At 34.3% G+C, this 14,427-nt stretch overlaps 1 protein-coding gene across 1 annotated transcript in view; it reads left to right on the top strand.

Moving 5' to 3' along the window:
- LOC149305510 (RNA-binding Raly-like protein) overlaps positions 1-14,427 on the top strand; it is a 119,448-nt gene that overhangs the window by 67,265 nt on the left and 37,756 nt on the right. Inside the window, exon 3 of the mRNA XM_089477341.1 lies at positions 8,137-8,184. Coding sequence (XP_089333467.1) covers positions 8,137-8,184 — 48 coding nt within the window. The remainder of the gene's footprint in view (positions 1-8,136; positions 8,185-14,427) is intronic.

Here is a 14,427-nt window from a genome sequence, read left to right on the forward strand (position 1 = left end):
TAAAGTCCTAATACTGAATTTCACACTCATTTCACTCACACACGGAACACCAGTTTCACTTTGTGTTATTCTTTTTTACTCACCTTGAAAACTAATGAAGTCCATCTTTCAACCCAAATTAGTAACTTCAGGGTGTGAATATATATCGTTCATTTTCTAACAATCCTTGTAATCAGCCATCTGCATGACCTTACATTCCAAAGCAAATCTAATCCACAATGTCTGTTGCAAAAACTTGATGTTAACATCACAAGCAATAGGGAGGGAGAGTGGGACAAACTATAACGTATAACGTATAAAGGCAACACACAAAATAGCCCTTAACCTCCCCAAAACTCCACCAGCAAAACGCAAAAACTAGCCCTACTCGGCATCCCAGTCAAGGCTCATTCTGTTCGGTGCCTCCCTAAGGGTGTGTTTTAAGCCCCTCATCTGATTGAGCACAAGATGGTGTTTGAAGGAGTACTGGTGGGCCCTATAGCTCCAAGATTAACTCTGTAACCCCCATACCCTGCTGCACACAGAGAAGGTGAAAAAGGCAGAGCGTACACTCTGAGCAGACAGATTCAGTGTAATGGCATTCTGTAAAAGCAAAGGCAGGGTCAGTTAATTACTTTGCCCACTTTCTCCAATTAGCCTCCACTCTAATGGTAATATGTGACCATTTAACCAAAAGAGCGTTTGTAGGGTCAGGCACTGATTTTGGATGTGAAGGTCTGGCTCACGATCAGCATTTCAATCTATCCCAATGTTGTTCAAAGGGGTTGAGGTCAGCACTCTGTGCGGCCACTATAGTTTCTCCACACCAAACACGTTGAACCATGTCTTTATGGACCTTGCTTTATGCACAGAAGCACAGTCATGCATGAAAGGTGGCATCCTATGATATGGCCACATTTAACCCTTTGCGTGCCAGAGATTTGGAATAATTTCCCCCCTAACTGGAATATTTTCAATAATCTCTGTTTTATTAAATTCCAGAGAAGAGTTTTCATTTTACTCATGGAAAGGTATATATTGGTTTTCCATCAAAAGTTAAACTTCTCATTGGTAGCTGAGCTAAGGTGAATTTTGTGACATTGTTAGGCAAAATACGAGGTCTTAAGTACAAAAAAAGCCAAACTATTACATATTTTCATATTATTTTATAAAACAACTAAGATGCATGCATTAGGCGCAAGTAAATGTTTTTTTTTATTATACTACAACATCTCCTGAGTATATTTTTTATTACATATGTGTAGATTTAAGTATAAATTTTCATAAATATATACTGACAATAGATAACACAAAATTGTCTTTTATGATTTTTTGTTTGAAATAGAAGTGATGAATTCTATAGTAAAACTCTTAAAATAAATGAACAAAAGTATATATTTCCTAAAAGCTTCTATTAAGGGCAATAACACAAGCAAAACATTTAAATTCTTTGTATTAATAGAATGAGTCACAAACAATTTTGACAAATATGTGTTTTAGTACGCTTTTTTTTTCTTCTTTTTTTTTTTCTTACGAAACAAATATAGCATTGGCATATATAATTAAGTATTTCCCAAATGTTAGCTGGATGAAAGAAAATGTATTGCATGTGAATCTCCAAAGTTACCTACGGCTCTCATAGGAGTGATTGTGCAGCTGTTTTCATGAAAAAAGCCTCCTTGCTATAGGAGGGACGGTCTTTTCTCAATGCAGGACAGTGTTCAAAGTGTCTGAAAGTCACTGATGGGGATAGTTAAAGTAGAAAATGTGCTACGTGTGTCATGCATAGCTAGTCATGGACTGCTACGTATGACACTGAGATCTTCAGTACAACCAATTCTACTGCCAATGTTTATCTATGAAGATTGCTGCCTATCCCTTATGAAAAAATTACTGCAGTTTTTCTGAAGTATTACTGCACATTTACTGCACTTTTACTGCATTTGTACTTCACTGTACTGCAGTTTTACTGCACTTATTTTTGTACGGATGTACAAATGCAATAAAGCTACAGTGCATTGAAGTACAACTGTAGGTTTGCAATATATAAAAAAAGTGCAGTAAATGTGCAGTAAAACTGCAGTAAAAGTGCAGTATTGCAGTTTTTTCATGTCCAAAAAACTGCAGTATTACTTCAGAAAAACTGCAGTAATTTTTTCATTAGGGATGTGCTTGATTTCAGCAACTGTGTGGCTAAAACACCTAAACTCAATAATTAAGAGCGGTGTCCACATACTTCTGGTCATATAGTGTATGTTTAGATTATAGAATAATAGTGTAATGAAATGCATTGGATTTAAATAAACAATATATACACATAGACCAGAGGTATTTTCCTTTTCAATAAATAAGCTCTTCAACACAAAATGTTTTGTCATTAGCTAAATCATAGTTGTTGGTTTACTTGAGTGTCACTTTCAGTAAGATAAGAACAATAATTATAATAACAAAAGGCAATACTCTTGAGAACTGCTAAGTTGATAAAAATTAAATATACATAGTGAATCTAATTCCAAGAATTCATGAGTTAGAACATTCATTTGTATACAAATTAATACCCACTTGACTCTGGAGACCCATCAACACTGGCACAATATAAAACTGTTTCACTGAATGCTTAACTGAATGAGTTTAAGTGTTTAAAAATAATTATGTGGCAATAAAGTTTAGTTAACATTATAATATACACTATATGGACAAAAGTATTGGGACACCACTCCTATTGAATTTGTTGTTTCTACTCGGCATGGAGATATGATGTCACTCCACGACAAAGCAATGCACAAAAGGTACAGAAGGTAGCTAATGTTCATGGGCTGGTAGGGTAGATCCCATTAAGTTGTGGCAATCAGGCTCCCTGTTATGCGGCAAACGGACTTCCTCCCACCTTGACCTCCAGCCCTAGGCCTGAGCCTAGTCAGCCTAGGCCATAACATGCCACTGTGTATACGCATACATTACTTCTGACTTGCGCTGCCATCAGTAGAGAGTTAGGCAGTTTTCTATCTGTTTTCTATTTGTTTTATTCATAATTTAGTTTGTTAGTAAACAGCAGGGAATTCCACTAGGTCATTAATTTGGGGATTTGTAATAACATCCTTAGGAATAAAATATATTATTGTCAGGGCCAGCCCAAGACAAAATGCCGCCTGGGGCCGCCCTGCCGCCCCCCCCCATTATCTACCATTCCTCCCCCCCTTGTACTTACCTTTCAGCAGTCCTGCGGCGAGTCTCCCTGCTCGGTCTCAGTGCTGGCTTGTGATGCTGAGCGCCGGAAATGACGTCATCTTCCGGTGCTCAGAATTAGAAGCCGGCACCGAGACCGAGCTAGAGGAGAGAGAGAGGGGCGCCGAGCGGGCAACTTGGTAACCGAAAACCACTCGGCACCCCTCTCTCCCGCTTTAAAATAAATAAATTAATTAATTAATTTTAAAAAAGGGCTTGGGGCGGCAAAGCACTTCAAAAGTGCTGCCTGGAGCAGTTGCCCCACTCGGCTCCATTGTCGGGCCGGCCCTGACTATTGTTCACACTACCTTTTTATGTGACGTGAGCTCTAGTAAACACGGTGTTATTTTATACCTCTTTTTTTCCACTACGCAGAATACAGACCCGGCAACTTACCTTACTGCGATGAAGCATCATACATCCACAATATATTTTTTTGTATTTAGTATTTATATCCACAAAGATATTACAATATATATTTTTTAAATGTTAATTCTTAATAATAACTGCCTAGCTTAATGCTGGAATCGGACAGAATTATTCATTTTGAGGCTCAATATTGAACTGGAATGAAATTGCAGAGATTAGTCAACCATTACATAAAATGCCAATTAACACCACAAATCTAAAATGATGCTCTTATTACACATATATTAAAATGATGTTGTCTTATCTCCAAACCAACTTTTTGGGTTTTTTCCTCCAGGGACTTTTATTAATGATCAACTTTGTTTTTCATGAGTCCTGATTTTATTATTCAGGACATGTATCTTAGTGCCCGTTCTTTTAATTATCCCTAGATGTTTCCCAGATTACTGCTCATAATATTCATGAATTTATTCATTTTTTCCAGAATGCTGTATGTTGAGCTAACTCTCTATGGTACACAATGTTCTAAAAGGTTACTATTTATGCTATCACAAGTGCTTATTTTTTCAAGTGATATTTTTCAACTGTAATTTTAATTTATCAACCTATCATTCAAAATAATGCTCTGTGACCATCAGAGAGCTTAGACCCATCACTTGTTCTTGCACCTGTCATGGACACTCTTCTGCACTTGTCAAAATCAGCACAAATGAACAACAGTGACATGTACAATATTACCAATAAATTGGATAATCAATCATGCATGTGCACAGTTTGACAGCAATGTCAAGGGAGCACAATGATTCCAAGAAATCATTAAGGATAAGGAACCTATAACATATCAGCACTCAAATTAAAATCGATAACTACTGCACACAAAATAGGTTTCCTTGGATTTACACAATTCAAATTATCTTAAATATAGAAAGAGAAAAATTCTCAGCAGTCATGTCCAAAAATTTCATTTTTTCTTTCTTTCTCTTACTGCTAAACCTATTGGTACCAATGCTCTGCTCAAAATAATAAAATATTATAACGCTGTCATTATTACACCAATCCTAAACATTTCAAAACTATTGCAAAAGTAATCACAAAAATATGTGTCCCATTAGTGTGGACAATATTAAGAAATAATTTACAATATTTATCAGTAATCTCAATTGAAAAAGCTGCTTCAGTTATGTCATATAGAACATTTGCATTTTAGGATGAAAGGTAAAAAAAGGCAGCAAATGGTAACATGTTATTCTGTGCACTAATATATATATATATATATATATATATATATATATATATATATATATATTATATATACTTTGTGTCACGTTTGTATATACATGAGAGGAGATACCAAAGGAATCAGGATTCTTATTGTTTTATGGACGCCACAGCCCATTCAAGGAGCTCTCATCATGGGGGAGTTTTTGTCCCCAAGACTTCAGCTATTTCTATGTGGATGATGACATGCCTTGGGCAAGGTCCCAGGAGGATGCAGTTAATTGGTTATTGATATGACAGACCTTATACCATAGCTAGAGGGAGTGTGTGTGTGATGTTTTTTCCGCTGAAGAACTGTTTTTTTCTGGTTGTTAAGCTCAATATTGTGCAATATTTTTTGTAAAGAGAAAAGCTGAACTTGATGGACTTGTGACTTTTTTTCAACCTAAATTACTTAGCTACTATGTAATAAAACAACAACAAAAAACATTAAACACTCATTGATGAAGGTTCACAAGTGCTTTTTTACAGCATGATGACATTTCATCAACAGAACTCCTTGACAGATGTATCTGTTTATTTGTATTCATTCTCTGAGGTCTAGTCAGTCACTTAATATAAAATTAAAGAGTTAACTCAGCTGACCCTATAAATCACAGCTCCCATATAATCGAGTATTTGAACATGAGAAGGAACGTAACATATTTTTATATTGTATTCACATTTATACATAATATTTCTTGTGGTTTTTTGATCCGGGTCAGAATTCTGTAACTCTTTGCCACTTTCTTTTTCTATAATATTCAAGTTTTATTTTATTCCAAAAGGGGTATTTTATTGTGTGTTTTCAGATTCATTTATTTAATAGCACTTTGCAATATTAGAAATGGAAAATGGAAGAATAATGCACAAGCCAGGACATTTTCAGGTATTCAGCCATATAATAAGGTTGTTTAGTACTTTGTCTGACAGACATATAAATCTGTTTGAAAGGTCATTTCAAAAACTGAAAAGAAAGTTGAGCATTTTTTATGTTATTTTTGTATTCTTGTAATATTCTTAGAATTTTGGTTCATATCTGCTATATCTTGGTAAAGTTTTTATCAAAAATACTATTTTATGTCATCAGACAACTTCTGACACAAAGAAAGAACTATAATATTCCAATGATATTTCTTAAGTAACCTAATATTTAATTAGAATACAGGCTCATCTTTTTTTATCATTTAATTAAAAAGGCTAAATGTAGTATAATATTTACATAAAGAAATACAGATAATAATACTGTAGAATACATTTCAGTATTTAAGGTGCCTACTCATACAGGAGTGGCAAAGAATGCTAGGAGGCAGTTGCTTCCTCGGAGAAAGGTGAAAATTTAAACAACACTGTCCTCAAAATTCCTCTTCTAAAAGGTGACAAAATATTGAATTAAGAAAAAATATTTATACCTGCAAATTCTGTTCCCTGATGATTCAATCTGGTTGAAATTCTGAGGATTTTTTATTTTGAAATGAAATTTGGTGCTATATTTTCAATGGGGTAGGTCCTTGCAAGCTTTACTTAAACAAGCTGCATCTTATCACTTAGGAAGAGATCCAGACTCGATTTTGCATTGTAGGACCATCACCACCAGCACTACATCAATGGAGAAGCACATCCAGTGTGCTATGGGATTGAATTTCAACAAAAAATATTATTGAAACTGATCCCTGAAGGTTAGGAAAGGGATAGAGCAACAGCAGCAGTGTAGGGCAGTAGACAGATCAGTTGGTGCAATGGGCAGACAGATGGTGCAAGAGTCACACCATAGTAACCTAATTTGGGCAGATTGACATTCCGGAATTTGCTCCACCAGGTCCCAGTAGAGCTGTGTTTTCTCTCCGGGCAGAAGATGTCTGTCACAGGGAGGAGAAGAGAAAAAGACGGGTAGAGAGAAGAAAGAAAGATGGGCAAATGGATAAATATTTAAAGGGTTCACATTCTTTTTTGTTTGTTTCATTGAGCGTCCCTCCTGTTTGTTGGAGATTCATAGAATACAGAAATTGGCAAAATTCATTAAAAATTAAGTTTGTAGGAATCCAAAACATTCTTACATAGGTTCAAGTTCAAGCCAACATACAATAATGTATTTCAATGTTCCCAAATTGTTGCTGCTGTTAAACGTAACATTTTCACTATGACATTTGAGTGTATTCATCTACTGTAATTATTATTTTTGGATACAGTTGAATGATTGTTGATATTAATTTTATAATTAGGAATGATTAGGTTTTTTATTTTCTTTAATTTTGTAATCCACCATCAAGTTTCACTGGCTTCTTTCTTCAAAGGTTCTTAGTAGCCCAGTCTGTGAGATTATATACGTTATACTTAACTAGTCCCACCTCTTCACAAAGCCACAGCACCAGAAGAGGGAGAGCTCTGGCTGTTCTACCCTGGGAAGTTTCAGGGTAAAAATATTAATTATCAGTTAATAATATGTGATGATTGCTCATGTTGATGTTTTTGACCTGGAGTTTGCTTGTTGCAAAGGAAAAAGGACATATACATATATAACTAATTATATAAATATACACAGCTTTCTGGATTCTTTTTTTTTCAGAGAGACCTAATAAAAAATGTATGTAATCTGCTATAGTGTTTTAAAACATTTGATACTAAGCAATGTTTTGGAAATATAACATATATATATATACTATATAGATATAATATATACATACATTTCTTTCAAATATTCTTTAATGTGTACTCACCAGTGACCTGAAAGCTTAAAAAGCAGCAACACAAATGATCCCTAGATATTGTGTGCTTTAAGGTGTATTAATTTGACGTACTGTTTCAAACTGAATAACCCAAAACATGTTAATATTCATTACAAATATTATAACATGATATGATCTAATAGATCTGAGTATTTGTAGCTTTATCAATAATCAATAATTAAATATTAAATATAAAAACGTAAAATCATGAAAATATGTGCTTAGTATGCACATTAAAGCTCCCTCCTTAGAACCAGGTAAATCTCTTAACTATAATAACATCCAACTGAAAGAGTTCAGAGCTGATATGTAAATAATTCTTTTTTCCCTCTATTAATGTTTTTCTTGCTGTCTGTAGTGGGAATTATTAGTTCACTCATTAAGGCCAAAATGGTAGCTTGATGTGTCATTGTGGCAAAAATGGAAACTACCCCACTTAACTAATTTTATGCTTTACATCCAGAGATGTAAAAGATGTCTTTCCGCATAAAGCTAAATTGTAACTTTAATTCCTCTGCCATCAATGAATGTAATTATTTTAGGCATCCGATCATTATTACTCTTTGTTTTCTTTCCACAGCGGGTATGAGTTTGATTATGATTACTACAGAGATGATTTCTACAACCGGTATGTGTGATTTTGATTACTTATATATTCTACTGATGTTGGATTGTGAGGCTGTTTTTATCTTCGAATAATTTCTTATTTTTCTCAGTTGAACAGAAAAAAATATATCTTTACTTCTTCTTTTTGATAGGCAATTGTTTTTAAAAAAATACTACTATTAAATCAGTACATATATTTTACTCATAATAGGCTGGATTCATGATAAGCTGAATTCAGGATCAAGTAATTGATTAGCAATCTCCTGTAGATTGCATTTAACCCCTTCTTGACAAAGCCCGTACATGTACGGGCTCACAATGCATTGTTTTTAATTCAGTTAATACATCTGATACTTTATATCTCCTTTTAATCTCATTTTTCCCCATTACGTGGTCCAGTTGTTTGTTTCCCAGAGAATTCTTTTAAACAGATGTTTCAGTTGGAGTATATGGCAGAATTGGTACTCGATACTGGAGTTAATATTTGTTTTACACAATACAGACAACAGCTGGAAACTATATTTAATCTGAAACATGAACAAAAAAAGTAGAAAAAGCATGCCGTAAGATTGACTGTATAAATAGTGAGCTTCTTTGAAACTCTTTTGCCTTAGAAAAATGGTTTTGTCCTCATAATAATTGATGGAATGTTCTTGCTGAAAGGACCTTTCAGTTGACTGCTGTGGTAATAACATAACTTTATCAACTTTGCACCAGAATCATTTATTATACATAAGCTCAGAAGATCAAATGCATAAGGCTCTCCAGCTGATGAAAAACCACATAGTTTCAGGTGGCAATTATGTTATGAAGTGACTCTAATTTATTTATGTACTCATTTAATTGATTTTAATAGACCATGAAAACGAGTCTATTTCGGTTCTAAATAAAATGTAATCAAGTTTATATTAATAATCCAGCTATTGTTTAATTAAGTGTATTGTTGGGGTGATTTCTTATTTTCAATTAATGATACAATAATTTTACAAACCATTGAACTGGAAACATTACATATAATGTGGTTAAATAATGATATTCACTAATCAAAAACAGTTTTTATCATGTATATTTTGATTAACAAAATATTTGAATTGCTTTTTTAGTTTTTTAAATTATATTATGGCCACATATCTTATCTGTTCATGATAAGTAGAATAATTAAACCCCAATTTGGGTTGGGGTCAGGACAATTAGCAATTATCCACCTTCTTCTAGAGTCTATTTTTTTAAAGGGTTTTCAACAACATTTGAAGTACTCTTCAAGTTTTTCTCTGACTCTCTACCATCGCTAAATGACACACCACTCAAATGTATTTTTAGGTCTAGTCAGTCACTTAATATAAAATTAAACAGTTAACTCAGCTGACCCTATAAATCACAGCTCCAATATAATCGAGTATTTGAACATGACAAGGAACGTAACATATTTTTATATTGTATTCACATTTATACATAATATTTCTTGTGTTTTTTTGATCTGGGTCAGAATTCTGTAACTCTTTGCCACAGACTTTCTTTTTCTATAATATTCAAGTTTTATTTTATTCCAAAGGGGTATTTTTTTGTGTGTTTTCAGATTCATTTATTTAATAGCACTTTGCAATATTAGAAATGGAAAATGGAAGAATAATGCACAAGCCAGGACATTTTCAGGTATTCAGCCATATAATAAGGTTGTTTAGTACTTTGTCTGACAGACATATAAATCTGTTTGAAAGGTCATTTCAAAAACTGAAAAGAAAGTTGAGTATTTTTTATGTTATTTTTGTATTCTTGTAATATTCTTGGAATTTTGGTTCATATCTGCTATATCTTGGTAAAGTTTTTATCAAAAATACTATTTTATGTCATCAGACAACTTCTAACGCAAAGAAAGAACTATAATATTCCAATTATATTTCTTAAGTAACTTAATATTTAATTAGAATACAGGCTCATCTTTTTTTAATCATTTAATTAAAAAGGCTAAATGTAGTATAATATTTACATAAAGAAATACAGATAATAATACTGTAGAATACATTTCAGTATTTAAGGTGCCTACTCATACAGGAGTGGCAAAGAATGCTAGGAGGCAGTTGCTTCCTCGGAGAAAGGTGAAAATTTAAACAACACTGTCCTCAAAATTCCTCTTCTAAATTTAAAAGGTGACAAAATATTGAATGAAGAAAAAATATTTATACCTGCAAATTCTGTTCCCTGATGATTCAATCTGGATTTTTTATTTTGAAATGAAATTTGGTGCTATATTTTCAATGGGGTAGGTCCTTGCAAGCTTTACTTAAACAAGCTGCATCTTATCACTTAGGAAGAGATCCAGACAGATTTTGCATTGTAGGACCATCACCACCAGCACTACATCAATGGAGAAGCACATCCAGTGTGCTAAATGTCACACCACTCAAATGTATTTTTAGGTTGGACATAGGATATAGAAATAAAATATAAATAAAGCTATTATAATTCTTAGGTGCATGTTTCCCAGGAGAAGAGGAACTCGCTCAACCATTTTAACATTTACTCCAGGGTTTTTAAAAAAATAAAGGAGGCCAAGACAATATAATGAAACTAATTATGCACAGAATGGACAGGTTTTATGACATGTAGCCATAATTAGTCCAATTTGTGAATTTGCACTCAATATTACAAATGTATATTTTATTTATCAAGCAGCAGGGTAATCCAATTATAATTGTAATTTACATTAGAAGTACTGATGCTTTTGATGTTGATTAGTATGCTTTTGACATTCCTTTGAAATGATCAAATTCATATTGGATTACCCCAATAAAGAGTAGTATTTAGCCTTTCTCTGTAATAAATCAAAACTTAAATTAATAGTACCCATACTTAATATTCTTATATCTGAAATGTAAAGATGTATTTTGAATGCAATGACCCAAGACTAAAATACGTATGACTCCACTCAATTTCAGTTCATTCACACAGGTATACAGTTAGGTAGATTTGAAAGGAAAACATGGTCTTTCAGAGACCGGTCTGCTGGCCCAAGGCATTGTCATTTAAAATGATCTACGACCTTGAAATCAACAAAAACGTTTCTGATTTACAGTAAAACTTCTTCCCCACTGAAGATTAACTATTTTGTCATACAAAAAACCCAACAGTTTTTCTATGTTAACTATGTTTATCACACTAATAAATCTATGAAATGTCACAAAAATACCATATAAAACATGCTCCATATGAGCTGTTCTAGTGTTTAACTTATTGCTAACTATTGACGGATATACGTATCACATAAGTGACATGCATATATACGCCAATCAGGAAACCTTCTAATCTCAGAGACGATGGCTCTTGCTGTCAGTCTGGGAACCTGGGGCAATTTACAGTAAATCACATGCTAGGTGTCAGATGGCGAAGGCGATATATGTAAAAGAAAAACAGCCATGTTAGTACGGCTTTGTATAATTTCTTAGAGCATTTTAGTTGCGTACAGCTTGTAGTTTTGTGTGCATGGTTAGTTACATTTTATTTAGGAATTAGTTTTAGTTATGATACAAAAAATTGATGCACACCCCAAAAAACATTCAACCATAATGGATTTAAGACTATTAAAAAAATTAAGTTTTGAAGCTTAATTAATGGAAAACATTTTGAGGACAGCTCCACCTATTGTGAGTCTGCTTGTAAGCACTACCTGCTCACCAATGAAGGAAACTTAAAAGCACTTTATTTATACATTTCTTAGCAAACATGGAAAACATAGTTTAAATGAAGATTGTGTTCTTGAAAATGCACTACCATATGCATTGAAGAAATGAAATTGTATTTTAAATTGGTTTGGTGAAAGGAGTTCCACACAAAGCAGACAAAGCATAGAAACTAGAAATACAGTGAAATAAAGTGTCAGATTAATGGAAAGACTTTCAGGAAATATAGTCACAATGGCTTGCATCAGTAGATGAATGGCAAATAACAGAGGTTTTATGACACAGGAAATAATAGAGATTAGGGCTCAAGTACGCTGGAACACTTGGAATATATGGCAGCAAGTGCACATAAAATATAAATAAGAACAGTGACAGGAGAGATAGCACTTTTGCAAAGTATGAACCAAGCATTTAATAGAATGTATTTTTACTTATATGTGTTAGGTTTTCACAGCTTTCTGTACTTTTAATCCTTTGGTATGGTAAAATAAGATTCCAAGTGAATTCATCTTTTCTAAGACAAGTACAACCTAGTAAATTACTTAAGGAAGTTCCACATAATTGTATTAGCTAACTGTGCTGCTAAATAATGGTTTCCTTTCAATACCATATCTTATATTTACAGTACTGTCTTATTTTTACTAGGTGTATACATAACTGGGAACTTCCCAGGGTAGGCTCCCTTTTCTGGACAGAGGCTTTGAGAGGGTTGGGGCTAGCTGTGTGTATAGCCCCAGACAGCTTTAGAAGGCTTGGAGTAGGAAGGGAAGTGGGCCGAGAATCACTGTAGCCAAACACTGCTTTCTTCCAAGAGAAAGAGAAAAATGACCCGGAGACTCTAGAATGCAGCCTCTCCAACGGGGGACTCTGGGTCAAAACCAGGCTGTCCCCAGGCATGCTTGTTCACAATTTACTTTTAGTGGAAATTATTCACACGGCATGCTCCTTTAATATGTCCTGAAAGCTGAAACCAGGGTTATCTTCTTCATGCATCCATCTATACCCAGTCTTAATGTCAGAAGTCAGAAGCAAGATTGTAAACCATTATTCTAATGTACAAATATTTCCCTAAATACCCAAAACCGTTGTATGAAAGGCACCAAACTGCTCCTTATCTTCCTACCACCCTACCTCCCTAAGTCACCTGTCAGTGTCTGTGTAGCGTAAAAGCAAAGCTTAATCACTAAAGAGGTCTCTTATTTGAGGAAACACCTAGAAAACAAATTCATATTAGCTGGCTCCATGTCAAAACTCATATGCCTACAACATATACTGGTTGTTTTCTGCTGCTTATGCTTTCAGTTGTCAATTACTAATTAAGCTTTTGTGTAGGATTCAAGATCACAATCTAGTATCCATATAAATTCAATATAAAACCACATATTTTTATTTAATGTAGTATTTTATTTGTGTGTATTTTTTTTACGTAAATAAGCAACAAATTTAGGTAAATTGCCCTTTTAATCATCAAAATATAAGAACAGATTCACAATTTTAAAACCACACAAGTACGAGTACAATACAAGTCTATTCCTAGTCTAATCAATAAAGAGTTATGTTATGAAAGAAGATACCAGATTATATTTAGTTTAATTTTACAGTAGAATTACCTATCTGCCAACAGTCTCAAAATTCCTGGGACAGTCTCGTTTTTCAGGTCCTGTCCCAGCATAACAATACTGTCTATGCACAATCCAATACACTGAGTACAGGTAGGTTTGCGTTTTAACTTTGTATGTCTAATACACACTCAGCCTAAACACTTCTCAATGAGCTCAAAGCTATTCCATATCTGTACTGGGTAGCCTAGAGCTTAATGTTGCTGGGTAACACATAGTGTGTGACCCCCCCATTAGGCCCCGCCCCCTTTATCCTGGGCTCCAGGAAGGAAATGTTGGCGTGTATGGAATTTTGGAGTGTAAGTATGTAAGGAGAAGCCACCTAAATTGAGTCTGGTTAGTCGAGCTAACTTTTAACTGACCACTTATCACCTTAGTGATAGTGAATAGATTAGTGAATAGACCTAAGAGAGGAGTGAGGAGAGAAAGGCACACAAACAGAACATGGACATCTCAAATGAGAAAAGTTATAGCTGTGACTGTAACTAGACACTTCATCTTTAATTAGTTTCTACATGAGCCTGTTTCATGAATGAAGTAGCGTCCAGTTTCGGTACCTCTTTCACAAATAAAACAAGAGACACTTCTTTATTTCAAAATTTTATTAACGTCAGAATGGAATTATTTGTCCGCGGTGCGGACTTAAACACCTCAGCACCGCGACACTCAACCTTTATTAATATGTCATAAAGTGTCAAATATTATAAACACAACAAATTTGACACAACATATATCAATAATTATTGTCAAAACGAAAGACAACATAACCAATTGTAACCATTAATAACCAAATTAATAGCCTGCTGGTATGGGCGTGGCCACCTGTATCTCTGCTGGAACTGCCGGCGTCCCCTAGCGCGGCAGTCACATGACCTTACGATTCACAGAGGCGCATGCCCCTGGAGTGTCCTGCACTTACACCTCTGTGCACCACAAGTAACCATACCTAGATGGTTAACTCCTGCACCG

This window comes from Sceloporus occidentalis, unplaced genomic scaffold (assembly GCF_023333645.1).
Source record: "Sceloporus occidentalis isolate IW3139 unplaced genomic scaffold, rSceOcc1.0.p SCAF_11, whole genome shotgun sequence".
Lineage (NCBI taxonomy): Eukaryota > Metazoa > Chordata > Lepidosauria > Squamata > Phrynosomatidae > Sceloporus > Sceloporus occidentalis.